At 40.6% G+C, this 25,242-nt stretch overlaps 3 protein-coding genes across 3 annotated transcripts; all 3 read left to right on the top strand.

Annotated features, from left to right (window-relative positions):
* The first annotated feature begins 3,926 nt into the window (after positions 1–3,926).
* Positions 3,927–4,932, top strand: LOC117976483 (keratin-associated protein 9-3). The gene has a single exon (XM_034941897.4). The coding sequence runs from the start codon at positions 3,980–3,982 to the stop codon at positions 4,457–4,459; it is 480 nt and encodes a 159-aa protein (XP_034797788.3). The 5' UTR covers positions 3,927–3,979; the 3' UTR covers positions 4,460–4,932.
* Positions 4,933–9,488: 4,556 nt separating this feature from the next.
* On the top strand, positions 9,489–9,998 carry LOC106633958 (keratin-associated protein 9-2-like). Its single transcript, XM_034943328.3, has one exon. It carries the CDS (start codon positions 9,489–9,491, stop codon positions 9,996–9,998), a length of 510 nt encoding a protein of 169 aa, XP_034799219.3.
* An 11,105-nt stretch (positions 9,999–21,103) lies between these two features.
* LOC100969721 (keratin-associated protein 9-4) lies at positions 21,104–22,105 on the top strand. Its single transcript, XM_003813822.6, has one exon. The coding sequence runs from the start codon at positions 21,155–21,157 to the stop codon at positions 21,632–21,634; it is 480 nt and encodes a 159-aa protein (XP_003813870.1). The 5' UTR covers positions 21,104–21,154; the 3' UTR covers positions 21,635–22,105.
* Positions 22,106–25,242: the final 3,137 nt, after the last annotated feature.

Below are 25,242 nucleotides of genomic sequence, written 5' to 3'. Positions count from 1 at the left end.
GAATGTAAGAAAGGAGCAAAGTAGAACATGTGCATTCATAGAAGTCATTATAGACAGAGGTTGGTGCTTTTGGTTCTGAACTGGTGCAAGCTAAGCATTCACTCAGGGAAAGATCAATTGATACTGGCTCTGACAGAAATACAAAGTTTGGGGACCTGGATCACCTTCTTGGGACCTCCTACCAGCATGGGAGTGGTAGAAACACCTCTGATGAGCTAACAATGTAGATTTCCATGACAGATGCCAACTTCTGAGACTGTGAATCTAGAATGCTCTGAAGACTCGGCTGAGGGATGAAGGCCGCTTACTGTGATCATCGTTCAGGGATGAAGTAAAGGACATGAAAACTAGGACATTCCTTTTGACTAGCATCAGTTATGAAAGGTGAATAAGTTCAGCATGTCTACTGTACAGTAGTGTCACTATAGTTGTAAACACTGTATCATACACCTGAAATTTGCCAAGAGGTTAGATCTTGTATGTTCACACCACAAAAATAAAAAGGAAATGGTAACTACGTGGGCTAATAAACATGTTATTCACAATGGATATATATATTAGAGCATCACCTTCTATACCTGAAATAGACACAATTTTTATTTGTCAATTACACCTCAATACAGCTCGAAAAAGTATTTGGTTGATCTGGTTAATTATTACAAAAATATTCTTATCTTCAACATTAAAATTAGAAATTTTCTGAACAAAAACACTAATTCTGGGCTGCCTGCTATAGGAGACATATTGGCTAAATGCTTTGTGTACATTATTATTAATTCTTTTTTTTTTTTTTTTGAGATGGAGTCTTGCTCTGTCGCCCAGGCTGGGGTGCAGTGGTGCAATCTTGACTCACTGCAAGCTCTGCCTCCCTGGTTCATGCCATTCTCCTGCCTCAGCCTCCTGAGTAGCTGGGACTACAAGCACGTGCCACCACGCCCGGCTAATTTTATGTATTTTTGGTAGAGACAGGGTTTCAACGTTTTAGCCAGGATGCTCTCGATCTCCTGACCTTGTGATCCGCCCGCCTCGGCCTCCCAAAATGCTTGGATTACAGGCGTGAGCCACTGCACCCGGCTATTATTAATTCTTTAACAAACTTTCAAAACAGGTATTAATGTTCCCTTTGTAGAGATGAAAAAATTGAGGCTGAGAGAGTTAGTGTATTGTCATAGATTAGTTTCTCCCAGAAGAGACTCTGAGGAAAGCATTCCAGTGAAACTAGTTTATTCGGAAGTGCAGATCACACTGGTAGGATTGGGGAAGTGATACAGAAAAGGGTACACTATCAAGTCAGTATCACAGTCACCAACTAAAGCTTAAACTAAAGGGAAAACTATCAGAAATGACAAAAAAACACACAGCTAGAGTTATCCTACTTCAGGAATGAGGAAGCTAGAGTCTTTATAAATCAGCTCTCCAGAATCATTGGTTGAGAGTTTTTCTCTGTGTTGCATTCACAGGTGACATGACTTCTTACAGCAGCAATACAAGAGCTCTTAGGCACAGAGATGCAGATTCTAACAGATGGAAATTAGTCCAAGCACACTAAGATCTAATATATATGGGTGCAGTCATGAAAACTTACCTATGATCTACAATTAGCTCCACTCAAGTAAAACCTTTGCTACTTAAATGTGATGGACAGCCACAAGATCTAGAAGAAGGAAGAAGAGGAGGTGAGAAAGAGGAGTAAGAGAAGGGACAGAAGATGAGTGGAGGACAAAAGAAAGGAAGAAAGAAAGAAAGAAAGAGAGAGAGAGAAAGAGAAAAAGAAGGAAGGAAGGGAGAGAGAGAGAGAAAGAAAGAAAGAGAGAGGAAAGAAAGAAAGAAAGAGAAAGAAAGAAAGGAGAAGAAAGGAAGGAAGGAACGAAGGAAGGAAGGAAGAGGAAGGAGAGAGAAGAAGGAAATGAAAAGAAAGGAGAGGAAGTGAGATGTAAAATGAAGGCCAATGAAATAAGCTACACTTACTGCTGCTATAGTACAGTGCACCTGAGATTCACAGTCTCCGTTAATTACCACCAGTTCTATTCTCCCTTCACCGCTGGCCAGCAGTCTTCTTGGTCTGGATAACTGCCTGATAACTGCCTGGATAACTTCCTTCCTAAATTGTCTGAGCCTCTAGTTACTATACCACTGTCCACTGTGATTGCTGTTCTTACTGATTTGTGGTTATCACTGGACATGGACACACTATGAGATTCTCCAGTGTTATGGGTTAATTTGTGTCCCCCAAAACTCATATTCAAATAGAATCATTTAAAGTGTTATGTGATAAGGCAAGGTCATATTGGAAACAATTAGGCCTCTGATTAAATATGACTGATGTCTATACAAAAGGGGGAAATTCAGAGACCAGCATGCATATAACAGAAAAATTATGTCAAACACACATGGAAATGATAGACATCAACAAGTCAAGGAGAGAGACCTGGAACATGTACTTCCCTCACAGGCTTCAGATGAAAACAACATTGCCAAAACCTTAATTTCTGAACTGTGAAAAGATAAATTTAAGCCACTTGGTTTACAGTAATTTATTATGGCAGTGCTGGTAAGTTAATATGCTTACTAAGTATCCTGAGCTATAGATATATTCTGCTACACTATATGGCTTAAAGATAATTACCCCTCACCAAATAGTAACTCCTTCCTCTGTCTGCTGCTCTGCTGACGGGAAGAGTCCAAAATGACTAGGTGATAACGATTCCTTTTGATTATAACAAAGAAATAGAGAAGCAAATACTATAATTTTTATTCACGTGAAAATTTTAAAAAGCCAAAGTCATCTACTGGATTATAACTTGATAGAGTGATTAGCTGTTTGGAAATGAGTAAGCAGATATAATTGGGAGAGAATGGCATTAATTTCTATTTCCTAACCTGGTAATGGGGACATAGATGTATTTACAATGTAATACTATATCAGGTTGGAAATTAATAATTTGCATTCTTCTCAAGTGAATGATATACCTAGAAAATGTTTTAAACATGTTAGAACTCCACGATGAATCAGGTATCATCTCAACTCATCTAATCCCTTCATTGAAAAGAAATAGAAGAAATTACTTCTACTTACTTCTTCTTCTAGTTACTGCTAGTAACTAGGTTTAGGGCTAGAGCCACAGCACATGCTGGTTGGCCTGAATCTCAAGGCTTACTTCTAGTTACTGCTAGTAACTAGGTTTAGGGCTAGAGCCAGAGCACATGCTGGTTGGCCTGAATCTCAAGCAGTTATGTGATAGAAAGTCCTCCATTCTCATCCTGGAAATCCCCACACTCCCAGACAAGTCAGAATGAATGGTCGTCCTAGGGCATACATTGCTTGATGCTGTCTAAATCTCAGCGGATTTCTCTGCATCCACCTGTTCTCGATCTGCTCTGCCACATGGAACACACTGTGCCAGTCACCGTCTTCCCAAGTGACATTCAAAGAACTGAAAGACACAGATGATGTGGGTGGCACAGAGAGATGCCTGTTAGTCTTGAGTCAGAATTTGGTGGGTGAATAGTCTTGGGCCCAGGCATGGATTCATTTTGTCACTGTAAATATATCAGCATCATGCTTCTCCCCACTGACACTTCCCAGTCTACATACAGCCAAACATGAGGCTGGACAGAGAGAACTATCTGCCTCCCGGATCACCAGGAACTATCACATGACCAGATGATGGTCAGAGCAGGAATGATGCTGATGATGAGACGGGCTTCCTTTTATCTGAAACAAACTTTCTATGAGTAACTCACAATTAAGAAACAGATTAAACCCTTAGTTTAAAAGGTTCATAAGATTTCAGTAACAACTTCCCCTTTGACAATCCCAAATGGACTGTGGAAAACATTGTAAACAGCAACAAGGAAAAGTCCTGCTGATTGGTGGAAAATTTGGAGGCCAGGTGTATAAAAGGTCCAGATTGCAAGGGGTCATCAGATTTTGGGAAACTCACCTCTTAACAGAAGCCCACCCTCCATCCCTGACACCATGACCCACTGTTGCTCCCCTTGCTGTCAGCCTACCTGCTGCAGGACCACCTGCTGGCAGCCCACCACTGTGACCACCTGCAGCAGCACACCCTGTTGCCAGCCCTCCTGCTGTGTTTCCAGCTGCTGCCAGCCTTGCTGCCACCCAACTTGCTGTCAAAACACCTGCTGTAGGACCACCTGCTGCCAGCCCGTCTGTGTGACCAGCTGCTGCCAGCCTTCCTGCTGCAGCACACCCTGCTGCCAGCCCACATGCTGTGGGTCCAGCTGTGGTCAGAGCAGCTCCTGTGCACCTGTGTACTGCAGAAGAACCTGCTACCACCCCACAAGTGTCTGTCTGCCTGGTTGCCTAAACCAGAGCTGTGACTCCAACTGCTGCCAGCCCTGCTGCCACCCAGCCTGCTGTGAGACCACCTGCTGCAGGACCACTTGCTTCCAGCCCACCTGTGTGTCCAGCTGCTGCCAGCCTTCTTGCTGCTGATCAACTCCTAAGAGAACTACCATCCTCACACAACAACCTTCAGCTCAACTGATTTATCTTTTGAGGGACTAATTTACTTTGCTGCTGACAGCCACCATGCTTTCACCCAAATTTTTATGAATTCTCTACATGTTTAAAATCTTGGGAATCTGCTTGAGGGATGGCAGAATACTTCATCCTCATTCCCTTTTTCCTTACACCTTGTGGATCATGTGCCAGCTTCGTCTGTTCTCAATTTGGAGTCATGATCTCAGCTTTGACTCAAAAATCAAGAGCTTCATTCTTTGCTTCTAAGGAATTTAGGTTTCTGCAACTGATCAATAATCTTTGCAATCATATTTTCATTTTCAATATCCTTCTCATGGTTTTTGTATCCTTCTTTCTTCTTTTCACGATAACTTTGGGTTATGTCCCTGGTAGCAGAGATTCTTACCTATATGTTTCTGAATAAACTCTGAACCATCTTCATCTCATATAGTGTTTTGTTTTATTTGAAAGCATTCCTGATATGGGATATACACACATATCACATACCATAGGTATTATCCAATTTGATTCTCAAAACAGATGATCGTGTATTATTAACTCCATTTTTTCAGCTGAGAACAATTTAATGTGTGATGTTATGTAGCTAGTAAAGGGCAGACTCTGGTCAAGGGTGAGGTCCTCTCTTTCTGCCTAAGGACACTTACATTTAACTCCCAATATAGTAGAAATGACACTGGAAGTCAGCACTAGCAAGACATGTACTTGAGTTTATTTAACAATGAGAGGAATAATCTGACATATTTGCAGATAACACTTTTGTTCACACACAAAAAAATCCCGAAGTAGTTCCCCACACCTCAGTGAGCAAAGGCTGCATGATATGCCTTTAACGGCTGCCCCAAATGCAGAGATCTTTTTGTCTGAGCCTCTGACCAGCCATTCATTCCATTCATATGCATCAAAAAATGCTTGAGAATTTATTGTGGACTCAGGAGACGGAGCCTCATCTGAAGAAACTTATTCTCAGTGTGATGTAAATAAAATTCTTATACAGCATCGGTCTCCTGAATACCTATTGACAAAGTAAATGAAACTAAGTTATTCCTTGTAAAATACAGACCATACATTATGCCACGTTAAGACAATTTGTCCCCTACTTGAAGTGTTATGAGTAAAATTATGTAAGAACAAAGCTGGGAATTGAGAAACTATGCAATGGGCATGTAAGACTTGGCACAACCCATAATCTCTGAGCTAAGGAAGGGAATAAAACAACCTTCCACATTTTGTGAGGCCAATATGAAGAATCTAAAGAAATGAAAAACTTCTGTTTCCACGGAAATCAGAAGAATGTAAGAAAGGAGCAAGGTAGAACTTGTGCATTCATAGAAGACATAATAGACAGAGGTTGGTGCTTCGGGTCCTGAACTGATGTAAGATAACCATTCACTCATGAAAGGATTGATTGATGCTGGCTCTGAGAGAAATTGAAAAGTCGGGGACCTGGGGCACCTTCTTGGGGCCTCCTACCAACAGGGGAGTGGTAGAAATACCTCTGATGAGCTAACAATGTGGATTTCCATGACAGATGCCAACTTCTGAGACTGTGAATCTAGAATGCTCTGAAGACTTGGCTAAGAGACAACAGCCACTTACTGTCATCATCGTTCAGGGATGAAGTAAAGGAGATGAAAACTAGGACATTCTCTTTGACTAGCATCAGTTATGAAAGATGAATAAGTTCAGTAGGTCTAATGTACAGTAATATGACTATAGTTAAAAACACTTTATCATATACCTGAAATTTACTGAGAAGGTAGATCTTAAATGTTCACACCAGAAAAATAAAAAGGAAATGGTAACTAAGTGACCTAATAAATATGTTATTCACAATGAATATATATATCAGAGCATCACCTTGTATACCTGAAATGTACACAATTTTTGTTTGTCAATTATACCTCAATACAGCTAGAAAAAAACGTATTTAGTTGATCTATTTAATTATTACAAAAATATTCTTATCTTCAACATAAAACTTGGGAATTTTCTGAACAAAAAACACTAATTCTGTGTTGCCTGCTCTATGATGGGTACTAGATAAATGCTTTGTGTACATTATTATTAACTATTTAACAAACTTTCAAAATAGGTATTAATTTTCCCCTTGTAGAGGTGAAAAATTTGAGGCTGAGTTAATGTATAGTAATAGATGAGTTTCTCCCAGAAGAGACTCTGAAAAAAAATTCCACTGAAACTAGTTTACTGGGAAGTGCAGATCATACTGGTAGGGATTGGGGAAGTGATACAGAAAAGGGTACACTATTAAATCAGTATCACAGTCACCAACTAAAGCTTAAACTAAAGTGAAAATTATCAGAAATGATGAAAAACACATAGCTGGAATTATCCTATTTCAGGAATGAGGAAGTTAGAGTCTTTATAAATCAGCTCTCCAGAATCATTGGTTGAGTGTTTTTCTCTGTGTTGCATTCACAGGTGGCATGACTTTCTGCAGCTGCAATACAAGAGCCCTTAGGCAGAGAGATGCAGATTTTGACAGATAGAAATTGATCTAAGCACACTAACATCCAAGATATATGGGTGCAGTCATGAAAACTTGTCTACGATCTACAGCTAGCTCCACTCAAGTCAAATATTTGCTACTTAAATAGGATGGACAGCCACAAGCTCTAGGAGAAAGAAGAAGAGGAAGAGAGGAAGCAGAGGAAGAGAAGGGACAGAAGATGAGAGGAGAAGGAAAGAGAAAAGAGGGAAAGAAAAACAGAAAGACAGAGAGAAGGAAGGAAGGAAGGATGGACAGGAGGGAGGGAAAGGAGGGAGCAGGGAGGAACCGAGGGAGGGAAAGGAAGGAAGGAAGGAAGGAAGGAAGGAAGGAAGGAAGGAAAGAGACCGAAAGAAAGAAAGAAAGAAGAAAGAAAGAAAGAAAGAATATATAGAGAGAGAGAAGGGAAGGGAAGGGAGGGAGGGAGGGAGGCAGGAAGGGAGAAAAAGGAAGGAAGGAAAAGAAAGAAAGAAAGAAGAAAGAAGAAGGAAAGGAAAAGAAAGGAGAGGAAGTGAGATATAAAATGAAGGCCAATTAAATAATCTACACTTACTTCTGCTATAATACAGTGCGCCTAAGTTTCATAAACTCCATTAATTACCAAGAGTTCTATTCTCCCTTCACCCCTGGCCAGCACTCTTGTTGGTCTAGATAACTGCTGATAGAGTAGCTCAGAGCATCCTTCCTGAAGGGTCTGAGCCCCTGGTTACTATACCATTGTCCACCGTGATTGCTGTTTTTACTCATTTGTGGTTATCACTGGGCATGGACACACTATGAGATTCTGCAGTGTTATGGGTTCATTTGTGTCCCTCAAAATTCATATTCAAATAGAATCATCTAAAATGTTATCTGATAAGACAAGGTCATATTGGAAACAATTAGGCCTCTGATTAAATATGACTGTGTCTATTCACAAGGGAGAAATTCAGAGACAGTATGGATATAGTAGAAAAATTATGTCAAACACACTTGGAGATGATAGACTTCGACACATCAGGGAGAGAGACCTGGAACAGATACTTCCCTCGCAGTCTTCCGATGAAAACAACATTGCCAACATCTTAATTTCAGAAAAGAGGCCTTCAGAACTTTGATAAACAAATTTAAGCCACTTTTTTTCAGTAATTCATCAGGGCAGTGCTAGTAAATTAATATACTCGGTAAATCTCCTGAGCTATAGATATATTCTGCTACACTATATGGCTTGAGGGTAATTATCCCTCACCAAATAGTAACTACTTTCTCTGTCTGCTGCTTTGCTTATATGAAGAGTCCAAAATGACTAGGCGATAAAGATTACTTTTGTTTATGCCAAAGAAATAGGGAAGCAAATAGTATACTTTTTATTCACATGAAAACTTTAAAAAGCCAAAAGTTACCTACAGGATTACAACTGATAGAGTGATTAGCTGTCTTTGGGAAAGAGTAAGAGCATATAATTGGGAGAGAATGGAATTAATTTCTATTTCCTAACATAGATGTAATGGGACATAGATGTATTTACAATATAATACTACATCAAGTTGAAAATTAATAGTTTGCATTTTCTCAAATGAATGGTATACCTAGAAAATGTTTTAAACATCTTAGAACTCCATGATGAATCACGCATCATCTCAACTCATCTAATTCCTTCATTAAAAAGAAACAGAGAGAGAAGACATGATGCTTACTGTGCTGGTAACTTGGTTGCGGCTAGAGCCAGAGCACATGCTGGTTGGCCTGAATCTCAAGCAGTTACGTGATAGAAAGTCCTACATTCTCGTCCTGGAATCGCCACACTCACAGACAAGTCAGAATGAATGGTCACTCAGGGCATAGATTGCTTGATGTTGTCTAAATCCCAGTGAATTTATCTGCATCCACCTGCTCTCGATCTGCTCTGCCACATGGAACACACTGTGACAGACACCCTCTTCCCAAGTGATGTTCAAATAACTGAAAGGCACAGGTGGTGAGGGTGGTACAGAGAGATGCCTGTTAGTCTTGAGTCAGAATTTGGTGGGTGACTAGTCTTGGGCCCAGGCATGGATTCATTTTGTCACTGTAAATATATCAGCATCATGCTTCTCTCAACAGACACTTCCCAGTCTATATACAGCCAAACATGAGGCTGGCCAGAGAGCTTCCTGAGCCTCCCAGATCAACAGGAACTATCACATGTCTAGATGATGGTCAGAGCAGGAATGATGCTGATGATGAGACGGGCTTCCTTTTATCTGAAACAGTGTCTACGAGTAATTCACAATTAAGAAACAGATTAAACCTTAATCTGTTTAACCTTAAGGAAACAACTACCCTTTGAGAATCACAAACGGACTGTGGAAAACAAGATAAACAGCAACAAGGAAAAGTCCTGCTGATTGGTGGAAACTTTGGAGGCCAGATGTATAAAAGGTCCAGAATGCAAGGGGTCATCAGATTCTGGGAAACTCACCTCTGAACAGAAGCCCACCCTCTACCCCTGACACCATGACCCACTGTTGTTCCCCTTGCTGTCAGCCTACGTGCTGCAGGACCACCTGCTGCAGGACCACCTGCTGGAAGCCCACCACTGTGACCACCTGCAGCAGCACACCCTGCTGCCAGCCCTCCTCCTGTGTGTCCAGCTGCTGCCAGCCTTGCTGCTGCCCAACTTGCTGTCAAAACACCTGCTGCCAGCCCACCTGTGTGACCAGCTGCTACCAGCCTTCCTGCTGCAGCACACCCTGCTGTCAGCCCACCTGCTGTGGGTCCAGCTGCTGTGGCCAAACCAGCTGTGGGTCCAGCTGTGGTCAGAGCAGCTCCTGTGCACCTGTGTACTGCAGAAGAACCTGCTACCACCCCACGAATGTCTGCCTGCCTGGTTGCCTAAACCAGAGCTGTGGCTCCAGCTGCTGCCAGCCCTGCTGCCGCCCAGCCTGCTGTGAGACCACCTGCTGCAGGACCACTTGCTTCCAGCCCACCTGTGTGTCCAGCTGCTGCCAGCCTTCTTGCTGCTGATCAAGTCCCAAGAGAACCACCATCCTCACACAACAAATTTCTGCTCAACTGACTCATCTTTTGGGGGACTAATTTAATTTGCTGCTGACAGCCACCATGCTCTCACCCAAATTTTTATGAATTCTCTGCATGTTTAAAATCTTGTGAATCAGCCTGAGGGAGGGCAGAATACTTCATCTTGATTCTCTTTTTTCTTACACCTTGTGGATCATGTGCCAGCTTCGTCTGTTCTCAATTTGGAATCATGATCTCAACTTTGACTCAAAAGTCAAGAGGTTCATTCTCTGCTTCTAAGGAATATAGGTTTCTGCAACCGACCAATAATTTTTGCAATCATATTTTTGTATTCAATATCCTCCTCATGGTTCTTGTATTCTTCTTTCTTCTTTTCATGATAACTTTGAGTTATGTCCTTGGTAACAGAGATTCTGACCTATATATTTCTGAATAAACTCTGAACCATCCTCATCTCATATGGTGTTTTGTTTTATTTGAAAGCATTCCTGATATGGGATTTACACACATATCACATACCATAGGTATTATCCAATTTTATTCTCAAAACAGATGGTCATGTATTATTACCTTCATTTTTTTAGCTGAGTACAATTTAATGTGTGATGTTATGTAGCTAATAAAACACAGACTCTGGTCCAAGCTGGGGTCCTCTCATTCTGCCCAAGGACACTTACATTTAACTCTCAATATAGTGAAATGACATTGGAAGTCAGCACTAGCAAGACATGCACTTGAGTTTATTTAACAATGAGAGGAATGATCTCTTATATTTGCAGATAACATTTTTGTTCACAAAAAAGTTTTCCCAAATAAATTTCCCACACCTCAGTGAGCAACAGCTGCATGATATGGCAGCAGGGACTGCATTTAATGGCTGCCCTGAAAGCAGGGATCTCTTTTTGTCTCATCCTCTGACCAGCCATTCATTCAATTCATCTGCATCAAAAAATGCTTGAGAATTCATTGTGGACTCATGAGAGAGTCTCATCTGAAGGAACTTATTCTCGATATCATGTAAATAAAATTGTTATATAGCCTCTATCTCCTGAACACCTATTGACGAAGTAAATGAAACTAAGTTATTCCTTGTAAAATACAGACTGTACCTTATGCCACATTAAGAAAATTTGTCCCATAATTGAAACGTTATGAGGAAAATTAAGTAAGAACAAAGCTGGGAATTGAGAAAGTGTGCAATGGGCATGTAAGACTTGGCACAATCCATTATCTCTGTGAGAAGGAAGGGAATGAAACAAACTTCTGCAGTTTTTGAGGATAATATGAACCATCTAAAGAAATGAAAAACTTGTGTTTTCAAGGAAATCAAAATAATGTAAGAAAGGAGCAAAGTAGAACTTCTGCATTCATAGAAGTCATGATAGGGGGCAGTTCCAAGGTGGCCAAATGGGAACAGCTCCAGTCTACAGCTCCCAGCATGAGCGACGCAGAAGATGGTTGATTTCTGCATTTCCAACTGAGGTACCGAGTTCATCTCACTGGGGCTTGTTGGACAGTGGGTGCAGGACAGTGGGTGCAGCCCACTGAGCATGAGCCAAAGCAGGGCGAGGCATTGCCTCACCCAGGAAGTGCAAGGAGTCGGGGGAAGCTGTGACAGATGGCACCTGGAAAACTGGGTCACTCCCACCCTAATACTGCCCTTTTCCAATGGTCTTACAAATGGCACACCAGGAGATTATGTCCCACGCCTGGCTCAGAGAGCCCACACCCACAGAGCCTCTCTCATTGCTAGCACAGCAGTCTGAGATCGAACTGCAAGGTGTCAGTGAAGCTAGGGGAGGGGCGCCTGCCATGGCTGAGGCTTGAGTAGATAAACAAAGTGGCCAGGAAGCTCAAACTGGGTGGAGCCCACCACAGCTCAAGGAGGCCTGCCTGCCGCTGTAGACTCCACCTCTGGGGCAGGGCATAGCCGAACAAAAGGCAGCAGAAACCTCTGCAGACTTAAATGTCCCTGTCTGACAGCTTTGAAGAGAGTAGTGGTTCTCCCAGCACAGAGTTTGAGATCTGAGAACAGACAGACTGCCTCCTCAAGTGGGTCCCTGACCCCCGAGTAGCCTAACTGGGAGAAACCCTGCAGTAGGGGCAGTCTGAGACCTCACATGGCCGGATACCCCTCTGAGATGAAGCTCCAGAGAAACGATCAGGCAGCAACATTTACTGTTGAGCAATATTCGCTGTTCTGCAGCCTCCGCTGCCAATACCCAGGCAAACAGGGTCTGGAGTGGACCTCCAGCAAACTCCAACAGACCTGCAGCTGAGGGTCCTGACTGTTAGAAGGAAAACTAACAAACAGAAAGGACATCCACACCAAAACCCCATCTGTATGTCACCATCATCAAAGACCAAAGGTAGATAAAACCACAAGGATGGGGAGAAACAGAGCAGAAAAGCTGAAAATTCTAAAAATCAGAGTGCCTCTCACCTTCCAGAGGAACACAGCTCCTCGCCAGCAATGGAACAAAGCTGGACGGAGAATGACTTTGATGAGTTGAGAGAAGAAGGCTTCAGACGATCAAACTTCTCCAAGCTAAAAGAGGAAGTTTGAACCCATTGCAAAGAAGCTAAAAACCTTGAAAAAAGATTAGACAAATGGCTAACTAAAATAACCAGTGTAGAGAAGTCCTTAAATGACCTGATGGAGCTGAAAACCATGGCATGAGAACTACGTGACGAATGCACAAGCTTCAGTAGCCAATTCAATCGACTGGAAGAAAGGATATCAGAGATTGAAGATCAAATGAATGAAATGAAGTGAGAAGAGAAGGTTAGAGAAAAAAGAGTAAAAAGAAAGGAACAAAGCCTCCAAGAAATATGGGACTATGTGAAAAGACCAAATCTACGTCTAATTGATGTACCTGAAAGTGACAGGGAGAATGAAACCGAGTTGGAAAACACTCTGCAGGATATTATCGAGGAGAACTTCCCCAACATAGCAAGACAGGCAAATATTTAAATTCAGGAAATACAGAGAACACCACAAAGATACTCCTCGAGAAGAGCAACTCCAAGACACATAATTGTCAGATTCACCAAAGTTGAAATGAAGGAAAAAATGTTAAGGGCAGCCAGAGAGAAACGTCGGGTTACCCACAAAGGGAAGCCCATCAGACTAACAGCAGATCTCTCAGCAGAAACTCTACAAGCCAGAAGAGAGTGGGGGCCAATATTCAACATTCTTAAAGAAAAGAATTTTCAACCCAGAATTTCATATCCAGCCAAACTAAGCTTCATAAGTGAAGGAGAAATAAAATACTTTACAGACAAGCAAATGCTGAGAGATTTTGTCACCACCAGGCCTGCCTTACAAGAGCTCCTGAAGGAAGCACTAAACATAGAAAGGAACAACCGGTACCAGCCACTGCAAAAACATGCCAAATTGTAAAGACTGTCAATGCTAGGAAGAAACTGCATCAACTAACGAGCAAAATAACCAGCTAACATCATAATGACAGGATCAAATTCACACATAACAATATTAACCTTAAGTGTAAATGGGCTAAATGCTCCAGTTGAAAGACACAGACTGGCAAATTGGATAAAGAGTCAAGACCCATCAGCGTGCTGTATTCAGGAGACCCATCTCACATACAGAGACACACATAGGCTCAAAATAAAGGGATGGAGGAAGATCTACCAAGCAAATGGAAAACAAAAAAAAAGCAGGGGTTGCAATCCTAGTCTCTGATAAAACAAACTTTAAACCAACAAAGATAAAAAGAGACAAAGAAGGCCATTGCATAATGGTAAAGGGATCAACTCAACAAGAATAGCTAACTATCCTAAATATATACGCACCCAATACAGGAGCACCCAGATTCATAAAGCAAGTCCTTAGAGACCTACAAAGAGACTTAGACTCCCACACAATAATAATGGGAGAATGTAACACCCCACTGTCAATATTAGACAGATCGACGAGACAGGAAGTTAACAAGGATATCTAGAAATTGAACTCAGCTCTACACCAAACGGACCTCATAGACATCTACAGAACTCTCCACCCCAAATCAACAGAATATACATTCTCCTCAGCACCACATCACACTTATTCCAAAATTGACCACATAGTTGGAAGTAAAGCCCTCCTCAGCAAATGTAAAAGAACAGAAATTATAACAAACTGTCTCTCAGACAACAGTGCAATCAAACTAGAACTGAGGATTTAGAAACTCACTCAAAACCACTCAGCTACATGAAAACTGAACAACCTGCTCCTGAATGACTACTGGGTACATAACAAAATGAAGGCAGAAATAAAGATATTCTTTGAAACCAATGAGAACAAAGACACAACATACCAGAATCTCTGGGACACATTTAAAGCAGTGTGTAGAGGGAAATTTATAGCACTAAATGCCCACAAGAGAAAGCAGGAAAGATCTAAAATTGACACCCTAACATCGCAATTAAAAGAACTAGAGAAGCAAGAGCAATCACATTCAAAAGCTAGCAGAAGGCAAGAAATAACTAAGATCAGAGCAGAACTGAAGGAGATAGAGACACAAAAACCCTTCAAAAAATCAATGAATCCAGTAGCTGGTTTTTTGAAAAGATCAACAAAATTGATAGACCGCTAGCAAGACTGATAAAGAAGAAAAGAGAGAAGAATCAAATAGACGCAATAAAAAATGATAAAGGGGATATCATCACCAATCCCACAGAAATACAAACTACCATCAGAGAATACTATAAACACCTCTATGCAAATAAACTAGAAAATCTTGAAGAAATGGATAAAGACTAAACCAGGAAGAAGCTGAATCCCTGAATAGACCAATAACAGGCTCTGAAATTGAGGCAATAATTAATAGCCTACCAACCAAAAAAAAGTCCAGGAGCAGACGGATTCACAGCCAAATTCTACCAGAGGTACAAGGAGGAGCTGGTACCATTTCTTCTGAAACTATTATAATCAATAGAAGAAGAGGGAATCCTCCCTAACTCATTTTATGAGGCCAGCATCATCCTGATACCAAAGCCTGGCAGAGACACAACAAAAAAAGAGAATTTTAGACCAATATCCCTGATGAACATTGATGCAAAAATCCTCATTAAAATACTGGCAAACTGAATTCAGCAGCACATCAAAAAGCTGATCCAACATGATAAAGTGGGCTTCATCCCTGGGATGCAAGACTGGTTCAACATACGCAAATCAATAAACATAATCCAGTGTATAAGCAGAACTAAAGACAAAACCACATGATATCTCAATAGATGCAGAAAAGGCCTTTGACAAAATTCAACAACTCTTCATGCTAAAAACTCTCAATAAATTAGGTATTGATGAGACGATCTCAAAATAATAAGAGCTATTTATGACAAACCCACAGCCAATATCATACTGAATGGGCAAAAACTGGAAGCATTCCCTTTGAAAACTGGCACAAGACAGGGATGCCCTCTCTCACCACTCCTATTCAACATAGTGTTTTAAGTTCTGGCCAGGGCAATCAGGCAGGATAAAGAAATAAAGGGTATTCAATTAGGAAAAGAGAAAGTCAAATAGTCCCTGTTTGCAGATGACATGATTGTATATTTAGAAAACCCCATTGTCTCAGCCCAAAATCTCCTTAAGCTGATAAGCAACTTCAGCAAAGTCTCAGGATATAAAATCAATGTGCAAAAATCACAAGCATTGTTATACACCAATAACAGACAAACAGAGAGCCAAATCATGAAGGAACTCCCATTCACAATTGCTTCAAAGAGAATAAAATACCTAGGAATCCAACTTACAAGGGACGTGAAAGACCTCTTCAAGGAGAACTACAAACCACTGCTCAATGAAATAAAAGAGGACACAAACAAATGGAAGAACATCCCATACTCATGGATAGGAAGAATCAATATCATGAAAATGGCCATACAGCACAGGGTAATTCATAGATTCAATGCCACTCCCATTAAGCTACCAATGACTTTCTTCACAGAATTGGAAAAAACTACTTTAAAGTTCATATGGAACCAAAAAAGGGCCCGCATTGCCAAGACAATCCTAAGCCAAAAGAACAAAGCTGGAGGCATCATGCTACCTAACTTAAAACTATACTACAAGGCTATAGTAACCAAAACATCATGGTACTGGTACCAAAACAGAGGTATAGACCAATGGAACAGAACAGAGCCCTCAGAAATAATACCACACATCTACAACCATCTGATCTTTGACAAACCTGACAAAAACAAGAAATGGGGAAAGGATTCCCTATTTAATAAATGGTGCTAGGAAAACTGGCTAGCCATATGTAGAAAACTGAAACTGGATCCCTTCCTTACACCTTATACAAAAATTAATTCAAGATGGATTAAAGACTTAAATGTTAGACCTAAAACCATAAAAACCCTAGAAGAAAACCTAGGCAATACCATTCAGGACATAGGCATGGGCAAGGACTTCACGTCTAAAACACCAAAAGCAATGGCAATAAAAGCCAAAATTGACAAATGAGATCTAATTAAACTAAAGAGCTTCTGCACAGCAAAAGAAACTACCATCAGAGTGAACAGGCAACCTACAGAATGGGAGAAAATTTTTGAAATCTACTCATCTGACAAAGGGCGAATATCCAGAATCTACAAAGAACTCAAACAAATTTACGAGAAAAAAACAAACCATCCCATCAAAAAGTGGATGAAGGATATAAACAGACACTTCTCAAAAGAAGACATTTATGCAGCCAACAGACACGTGAAAAAATGCTCATCATCACTGGCCATCAGAGAAACGCAAATCAAAACCACAATGAGATACCATTTCACACCAATTAGAATGGCGATCATTAAAAAGTCAGGAAACAACAGGTGCTGGAGAGGATGTGGAGAAATAGGAACACTTTTACACTGTTGGTGGGACTGTAAACTACTTTAACCATTGTAGAAGACAGTGTGGTGATTCCTCAAGGATCTAGAACTAGAAATACCATTTGACCCAGCCATCCCATTACTGGGTATATACCCAAAGGATTATAAATCATGCTGCTATAAAGACACATGCACACGTATGTTTATTGCGGCATTATTCACAATAGCAAAGACTTGGAACCAACCCAAATGTCCATCAATGATAGATGGGATTAAGAAAATGTGACACATATACACCACGGAATACTATGCAGCCATAAAAAAGGATGAGTTCATGTCCTTTGTAGGGACATGGATGAAGCTGGAAACCATCATTCTCAGCAAACTATCGCAAGGACAAAAAACCAAACACCACACGTTCTCACTCATAGGTGGCAATTGAACAATGAGAACCGTTGGACGCAGGAAGGGGAACATCACACACCGGGGCCTGTGATGGGGTGAGGGGAGTGGGGAGGGATAGCATTAGGAGATATATCTAATGTAAATAACGAGTTAATGGGTGCAGCACACCATCATGGTGCACGTATACATATGTAACAAAACTGCACATTGTGCACATGTACCCTAGAACTTAAAGTAAAAAAAAAAAAAAGAAAAAAAAAGAAACAGAAGTCATGATAGACAGAGGTTGGTGCTTCGGGTCCTGAACTGATTCAAGCTAAGCATTCACCCATGGAAGGTTGATTGATACTGGATCTGTGAGAAATACAAAGATTGGGGACCTAGGTCACCTTCTTGGGGCCTCCTACCAACAGAGGAATGGTAGAAATACCTCTGATGAGCTAACAATGTAGATTTCCATGACAGATGCCAACTTCTGAGACTGTGAATCTAGAATGCTCTGAAGACTTGGCTAAGAGACAACAGCCACTTACTGTCATCATCGTTCAGGGATGAAGTAAAGGAGATGAAAACTAGGACATTCTCTTTGACTAGCATCAGTTATGAAAGATGAATAAGTTCAGTAGGTCTAATGTACAGTAATATGACTATAGTTAAAAACACTTTATCATATACCTGAAATTTACTGAGAAGGTAGATCTTAAATGTTCACACCAGAAAAATAAAAAGGAAATGGTAACTAAGTGACCTAATAAATATGTTATTCACAATGAATATATATATCAGAGCATCATGTTGTATACCTGAAATATACACAAATTTTTATTTGTCAATTTTACGTAAGCACACTTTGAAAAAAGTATTTAGTTGATCTAGTTAATTATTACAAAAATATTCTTATCTTCAACATTAACATTAGAAATTTTCTGAACAAAAATCACTAATTCTGTGTTGCCTGCTATGTGATGGGTATTGGCTAAATGCTTTGTGTACATTATTATTAACTATTTAACAAACTTTCAAAATAGGTAATAATGTTCCCCTTTAGAGATGAGAAATTTGAGGCTGAGAGAGTTAACATATTGTCATAGATTAGTTTCTCCCAGAAGAGACTTTGAAGAAAAGATTCCAAGGAAACTAGTTTACTGGGAAGTGCAGATCACACCGGTAGGGATTGGAGAAGTGATACAGAAGAAGGCACACTATTAAGTCAGTATCACAGTCACCAACTAAAGCTTAAACTAAAGGGAAAACTATCAGAAATGATGAAAAACACACAGCTAGAATTACCCTACTTCAGGAATGAGGAAGCTAAAGTCTTTATAAATCAGCTCTCCAGAATCATTGGTTGAGTGTTTTTCTCTGTGTTGCATTCACAGGTGGCATGACTTTCCACAGCTGCAATACAAGAACCCTTAGGCACAGAGATGCAGATTTTGACAGATGGAAATTGATCCAAGCACAGTAACATCCAAGATATATGGGTGCAGTCATGAAAACTTGTCTACAATCTACAATTAACTCCACTCAAGTCAAATATTTGCTACTTAAATAGGATGGGCAGCCACAAGCTCTAGGAGAAGGAAGAAGAGGAAGAGAGAAAGCAGAGGAAGAGAAGGGACAGAGGATGAGAGGAGAAGGAAAGAGAAAAGAAGGAAAGAAAAACAGAAAGACAGAGAGAAGGAAGGAAGGAAGGAAAGAAGGAAGGAAGGAAGGACAGGAAGGAGGGAAAGGAGGGAGCGGGGAGGAACCGAGGGAGGGGAAGGAAGGAAGGAAGGAAAAAAGAAAGAAAGAAAGATAGAAAGAGAAAGAAAGAGAGAGAAAGAGAGAGAGAAGGGAAGGGAAGGGAGGGAGGGAGGGAGGGAGGAAGGGAGGAAAAAAGGAAGGAAGGAAGGAAAAGAAAGAAAAAAAGAAAGAAGAGAGAAGAAGGAAAGGAAAGGAAGTGAGATATAAAATGAAGACCAATTAAATAATCTACACTTACTTCTGCTATAATACAGTGCACCTAAGTTTCATAAACTCCATTAATTACCAAGAGTTCTATTCTCCCTTCACCCCTGGCCAGCACTCTTGTTGGTCTAGATAACTGCTGATAGAGTAGCTCAGAGCATCCTTCCTGAAGGGTCTGAGCCCCTGGTTACTATACCATTGTCCACCGTGATTGCTGTTTTTACTCATTTGTGGTTATCACTGGGCATGGACACACTATGAGATTCTGCAGTGTTATGGGTTCATTTGTGTCCCTCAAAATTCATATTCAAATAGAATCATCTAAAATGTTATCTGATAAGACAGGGTCATATTGGAAACAATTAGGCATCTGATTAAATATGACTGTGTCTATCCACAAAGGAGAAATTCAGAGACAGTATGGATATAGTAGAAAAATTATGTCAAACACTTGGAGATGATAGACTTCGACACGTCAGGGAGAGAGACCTGGAACAGATACTTCCCTCGCAGTCTTCCGATGAAAACAACATTGCCAACACCTTAATTTCAGAAAAGAGGCCTTCGGAACTTTGATAAATAAATTTAAGCCACTTTTTTTCAGTAATTTATCAGGGCAGTGCTAGTAAATTAATACACTCAGTAAATCTCCTGAGCTATAGATATATTCTGCTACACTATATGGCTTGAGGGTAATTATCCCTCACCAAATAGTAACTACTTTCTCTGTCTGCTGCTTTGCTTATATGAAGAGTCCAAAATGACTAGGCGATAAAGATTACTTTTGTTTCTGCCAAAGAAATAGAGAAGCAAATACTATACTTTTTATTCACATGAAAACTTTAAAAAACCAAAAGTTACCTACAGGATTACAACTGATAGAGTGATTAGCTGCCTTTGGGAATGAGTAAGAGCATATAATTGGGAGAGAATGGAATTAATTTCTATTTCCTAACATAGATGTAATGGGGACATAGATGTATTTACAATATAATACTATATCAAGTTGAAAATTAATAATTTGCATTCTTCTCAAATGAATGGTATACCTAGAAAATGTTTTAAACATGTTAGACCTCCATGATGAATCAGGCATCATCTCAACTCATCTAATTCCTTCATTAAAAAGAAATAGAGAGAGAGAGAAGACATGCTGCTTACTGTGCTAGTAACCGGGTTGCGGCTAGAGCCAAAGCACATGCTGGTTGGCCTGAATCTCAAGCAGTTATGCCATAGAGAGTCCTACATTCTCATCCTGGAATCGCCACGCTCACAGACAAGTCAGAATGAATGGTCACTCAGGGCATAGATTACTTGATGCTGTCTAAATCCCAGTGGATTAATCTGCACCCACCTGCTCTCGATCTGCTCTGCCACATGGAACACACTGTGACAAACACCCTCTTCCCAAGTGACGTTCAAAGAACTGAAAGACAGGTGGTGAGGGTTGCACAGAGAGATGCCTGTTAGTCTTGAGTCAGAATTTGGTGGGTGACTAGTCTTTGGCCCAGGCATGGATTCATTTTCTCACTGTAAATATATCAGCATCATGCTTCTCCCCACAGACACTTCCCAGTCTACATACAGCCAGCCACGAGGCTGGACAGAGAGAACTTCCTGAGCCTCCCAGATCAAAAGGAACTATCACATGACCAGATGATGGTCAGAACAGGAATGATGCTGATGATGAGACTGCCTTCCTTTTATCTGAAACAAAGTGTCTATGAGTAATTCACAATTAAGAAACAGATTAAACCTTAATCTGTTTAACCTTAAGGAAACAACTACCCTTTGAGAATCACAAATGGACTGGGAAAACAATGTAAACAGAAACAAGGAAAAGTCCTGCTGATTGGTGGAAACTTTGGAGGCCAGGTGTATAAAAGGTCCAGATTGCAAGGGGTCATCAGATTCTGGGAAACTCACCTCTGAACAGAAGCCCACCCTCTACCCCTGACACCATGACCCACTGTTGCTCCCCATGCTGTCAGCCTACGTGCTGCAGGACCACCTGCTGCAGGACCACCTGCTGGAAGCCCACCACTGTGACCACCTGCAGCAGCACACCCTGCTGCCAGCCCTCCTGCTGTGTGTCCAGCTGCTGCCAGCCTTGCTGCCGCCCAACTTGCTGTCAAAACACCTGCTGCCAGCCCACCTGTGTGACCAGCTGTTGCCAGCCTTCCTGCTGCAGCACACCCTGCTGCCAGCCCACCTGCTGTGGGTCCAGCTGTGACCAGAGCAGCTCCTGTGCACCTGTGTACTGCAGAAGAACCTGCTACTACCCCACAACTGTCTGCCTGCCTGGTTGCCTCAACCAGAGCTGTGGCTCCAACTGCTGCCAGCCCTGCTGCCGCCCAGCCTGCTGTGAGACCACTTGCTGCAGGACCACTTGCTTCCAGCCCACCTGTGTGTACAGCTGCTGCCAGCCTTCTTGCTGCTGATCAAGTCCCAAGAGAACCACCATCCTCACACAACAACTTTCTGCTCAACTGACTTATCTTTTGGGGGACTAATTTAATTTGCTGCTGACAGCCACCATGCTCTCACCCAAATTTTTATGAATTCTCTACATGTTTAAAATCTTGGGAATCTGCTTGAGGGATGGCAGAATACTTCATCCTGATTCTCTTTTTCCTTACACTTTGTGGATCATGTGCCAGCTTCGTGTGTTCTCAATTTTGAGTCATGGTCTCAGCTTTGACTCAAAAGTCAAGAGCTTCATTCTCTGCTTCTAAGGAATTTAGGTTTCTGCAACTGATCAACAATCTTTGCAATCATATTTTTGTTTTCAATATCCTCCTCATGGTTCTTGTATCCTTCTTTCTTCTTTTCATGATAACTTTGGGTTATGTCTCTGCTACCAGCAGAGATTCTTAGCTATATGTTTCTGAATAAACTCTGAACCATCCTCATCTCATATGGTGTTTTGTTTTATTTGAAAGCATTCCTGATATGAGATTTACACACATATCACATACCATAGGTATTATCCAATTTGATTCTCAAAACAGATGGTCGTGTGTTATTACCTCCATTTTTTCAGCTGAGAACAATTTAATGTGTGATGTTATGTAGCTAGTAAAGGGCAGACTCTTGTCCAAGCTGAGGTCCTCTCTTTCTGCCCAAGGACACTTACATTTAACTCTCAATATAGTAGAAATGACATTGGAAGTAAGTATTAGCAAGTCATATACTTGAGTTTTTTTAACAATAGGTCAAATAATCTCTTATATTTGCAGATAACGTTTTTGTTTACAAAAAATTCCCAATTTCCCACACCTCAGTGAGAAACAGCTGCATGATATGGCAGCAGGGACTGCATTTAATGGCTGCCCTGAATGCAGGGATCTCTTTTTGTCTCAGCCTCTGACCAGCCACTCATTCAATTCATCTGCATCAAAAAAAGCTTGGGAATTTATTGTGGACTCATGAGAGAGAGTATCATCTGAAGAAACTTGTTGTCAATATCATGTAAATAAAATACTTATACAGCCTTCATCTCCTGAATACCTATTGATGAAGTAAATGAAACTAAGTTATTTCTTGTAAAATACAGACCATACATTTTGCCACATTAAGACAATTTGTCCCCTAATTGAAATGTTATGAGGGAAATTATGTAAGAACAAAGCTGAGAATTGAGAAACTACACAATGGGCATGTAAGACTTGGCACAATCCATAATCTCTGAGCCAAGTAAGGGAATGAAACAGCCTTCTGCATTTTGTGAGGCCAATAGGAAGCATTCAAAGAAATGAAAAACTTGTGTTTCCAGGGAAATCAGAAGAATGTAAGAAAGGAGCAAAGTAGAACTTGTGCATTCATAGAAGTCATAATAGACAGAGTTTAGTGCTTTGGGTCCTGAACCGACGTAAGCTAAGCATTCACCCATGGAAAGATTGATTGATACAGGCTCTGAGAGAAATATAAAGGTTGGGGACCTGGGTCACCTTCTTCGGACCTCCTACCAGCATTGGAGTGCTAGAAGTACCTCTGATCAGCTAAAAATGTAGATTTCCATGACAGATGCCAACTTCTGAGACTGTGAATCTAGAATGCTCTGAAGACTTGGCTAAGAGACAAGGGCCACTTACTGTGATCATCGTTCAGGGATGAAGTAAAGGAGATGAAAACTAGGACATTCTCTTTGACTAGCATCATTTATGAAAGATGAATAAGTTCAGCATGTCTACTGTACAGTAATGTGACTATAGTTAATAACACTTCATCATATACCTGAAATTTACCAAGAAGGTAGATCTTAAATGTTCACACCACAAAAATTAAAAGGAAATGGTAGCTTCGTGACCTAATAAACATATTATTCACAAGGAATATATATATCAGAACATCACCTTGTATACCTGAAATAGATACAACTTTTATTTGTCAATTATACCTCAATACAGCTAGGAAAAAAAGTATTTAGTTGATCTAGTTAATTATTACAAAAATATTCCTATCTTCAACATTAAAATAGGTAATTTTCTGAACAAGAAACACTAATATGTTCTGGATTGCCTGCTATAGGATGGGTATTTGCTAAACACTTTGTGTACATTATTATTAACTCTTTAACAAACTTTCAGAATAGGTATTAATATTCCCAGCGTAGAGATAAGAAAATTGAGGCTGAGGGAGTTAACATAATGTCATAGATTAGTTTCTCCTGAAAAGACTTTGAAGAAAAGATTCCAGTGAAACTAGTTTACTGGGAAGTGCAGATCACACCGGTAGGAATTGGGGAAGTGATACAGAAAAGGGCACACTATAAAGTCAGTATCACAGTCACCAACTAAAGCTTAAACTAAAGGGAAAACTATCAGAAATGATGAAAAACACACAGTTAGAATTATCCTACTTCAGGAATGAGGAAGCTAGAGTCTTTATAAATCAGCTCTCCAGAATCATTGGTTGAGTGTTTTTCTCTGTGTTGCATTCACAGGTGGCATGACTTTCTACAGCTGCAATACAAGAGCCCTTAGCCACAGAGATGCGGACTCTGACCGATGGAAATTAATCCAAGCACACTAACATGCAAGACATATGGGCGCACTTACGAAAACTTGTCTGAGACCTACAATTAGCTCCACTCAAGTCAAATCTTTGCTGTTTAAATGTGATGGAGAACCACAAGCTCTAGAAGAAGGAAGAAGCAGAGGAGAGGAAGAGAAGGAATAGAAGATGAGAGGAGGAAAGAGAAAAGAAACAAAAAAGAAAAAGAGAAGGGAGGAAGGAAGGAAGGAAAAGGAAAGGGAAGGGAAGGGTAGGGATAAAGGAACCAAAAAAAACATGAAGGAAGGAAGGAAGAAGAAGGGGTGATTGAAGAAAAAGAAAGAAAGAAAAATGAAGAAGGAAACGAAAAGCTGGGGGAGGAAGTGAGACATAAAATGAAGGCCAATGAAATAAGCTACACTTACTGCTGCTATAATACAGTGCACCTGAGATTCATAAGCTCCATTAATTACCACCAGTCCTATTCTCCCTTCACCCCTGGCCAGCACTCTTGTTTGTCCAGATAACTGCCTGAGGGAGTAGCTCAGAGCATCCTTCCTGAAGGGTCTGAGCCCCTGGTTACTATACCACTGTCCGCTGTGATTACTGTTTTTACTGTTTTGTGGTTATCACTGGGCATGGACACACTATGAGATTCTGCAGTGTTATGGGTTAATTTGTGTCCTCCAAAATTCATGTTCAAATAGAATCATTTAAAATGTTATGTGATAAGAAAAGGTCATATTGGAAACAATTAGGCTTCTGATTAAATATGACTGATATCTATACACAAGGGGGAAATTCAGAGACAGTATGCATATAGTAGAAAACTTATGTCAAACACACATGGAAATGATAGACATCTACAAGTCAAGGAGAGAGACCTGGAACAGATACTTCCCTCGCAGCCTTCAGATGAAAACAACATTGCCAACAGTTTAATTCCAGACTAGAGGCCTTTAGAACTGTGAAAAAATAAATTTAAGCCACTTGGTTTGCAGTAATTTACCATGGCACTGCTAGTAAGTTAATATACTCAGTAAATCACCTGAGC

Source organism: Pan paniscus, chromosome 19, assembly GCF_029289425.2.
Source record: "Pan paniscus chromosome 19, NHGRI_mPanPan1-v2.0_pri, whole genome shotgun sequence".
Classification (NCBI taxonomy): Eukaryota; Metazoa; Chordata; class Mammalia; order Primates; family Hominidae; genus Pan; species Pan paniscus.
The sequence above is the reverse complement of the archived record's forward strand: the minus strand, read 5'-3'. Positions and strand labels throughout refer to the sequence as shown.

Bases quoted from the DNA above. Each gene is read 5' to 3' on its own strand.
- LOC117976483 (XM_034941897.4), top strand. From the start codon at position 3,980: ATGACCCACTGTTGCTCCCCTTGCTGTCAGCCTACCTGCTGCAGGACC.
- LOC106633958 (XM_034943328.3), top strand. From the start codon at position 9,489: ATGACCCACTGTTGTTCCCCTTGCTGTCAGCCTACGTGCTGCAGGACC.
- LOC100969721 (XM_003813822.6), top strand. From the start codon at position 21,155: ATGACCCACTGTTGCTCCCCATGCTGTCAGCCTACGTGCTGCAGGACC.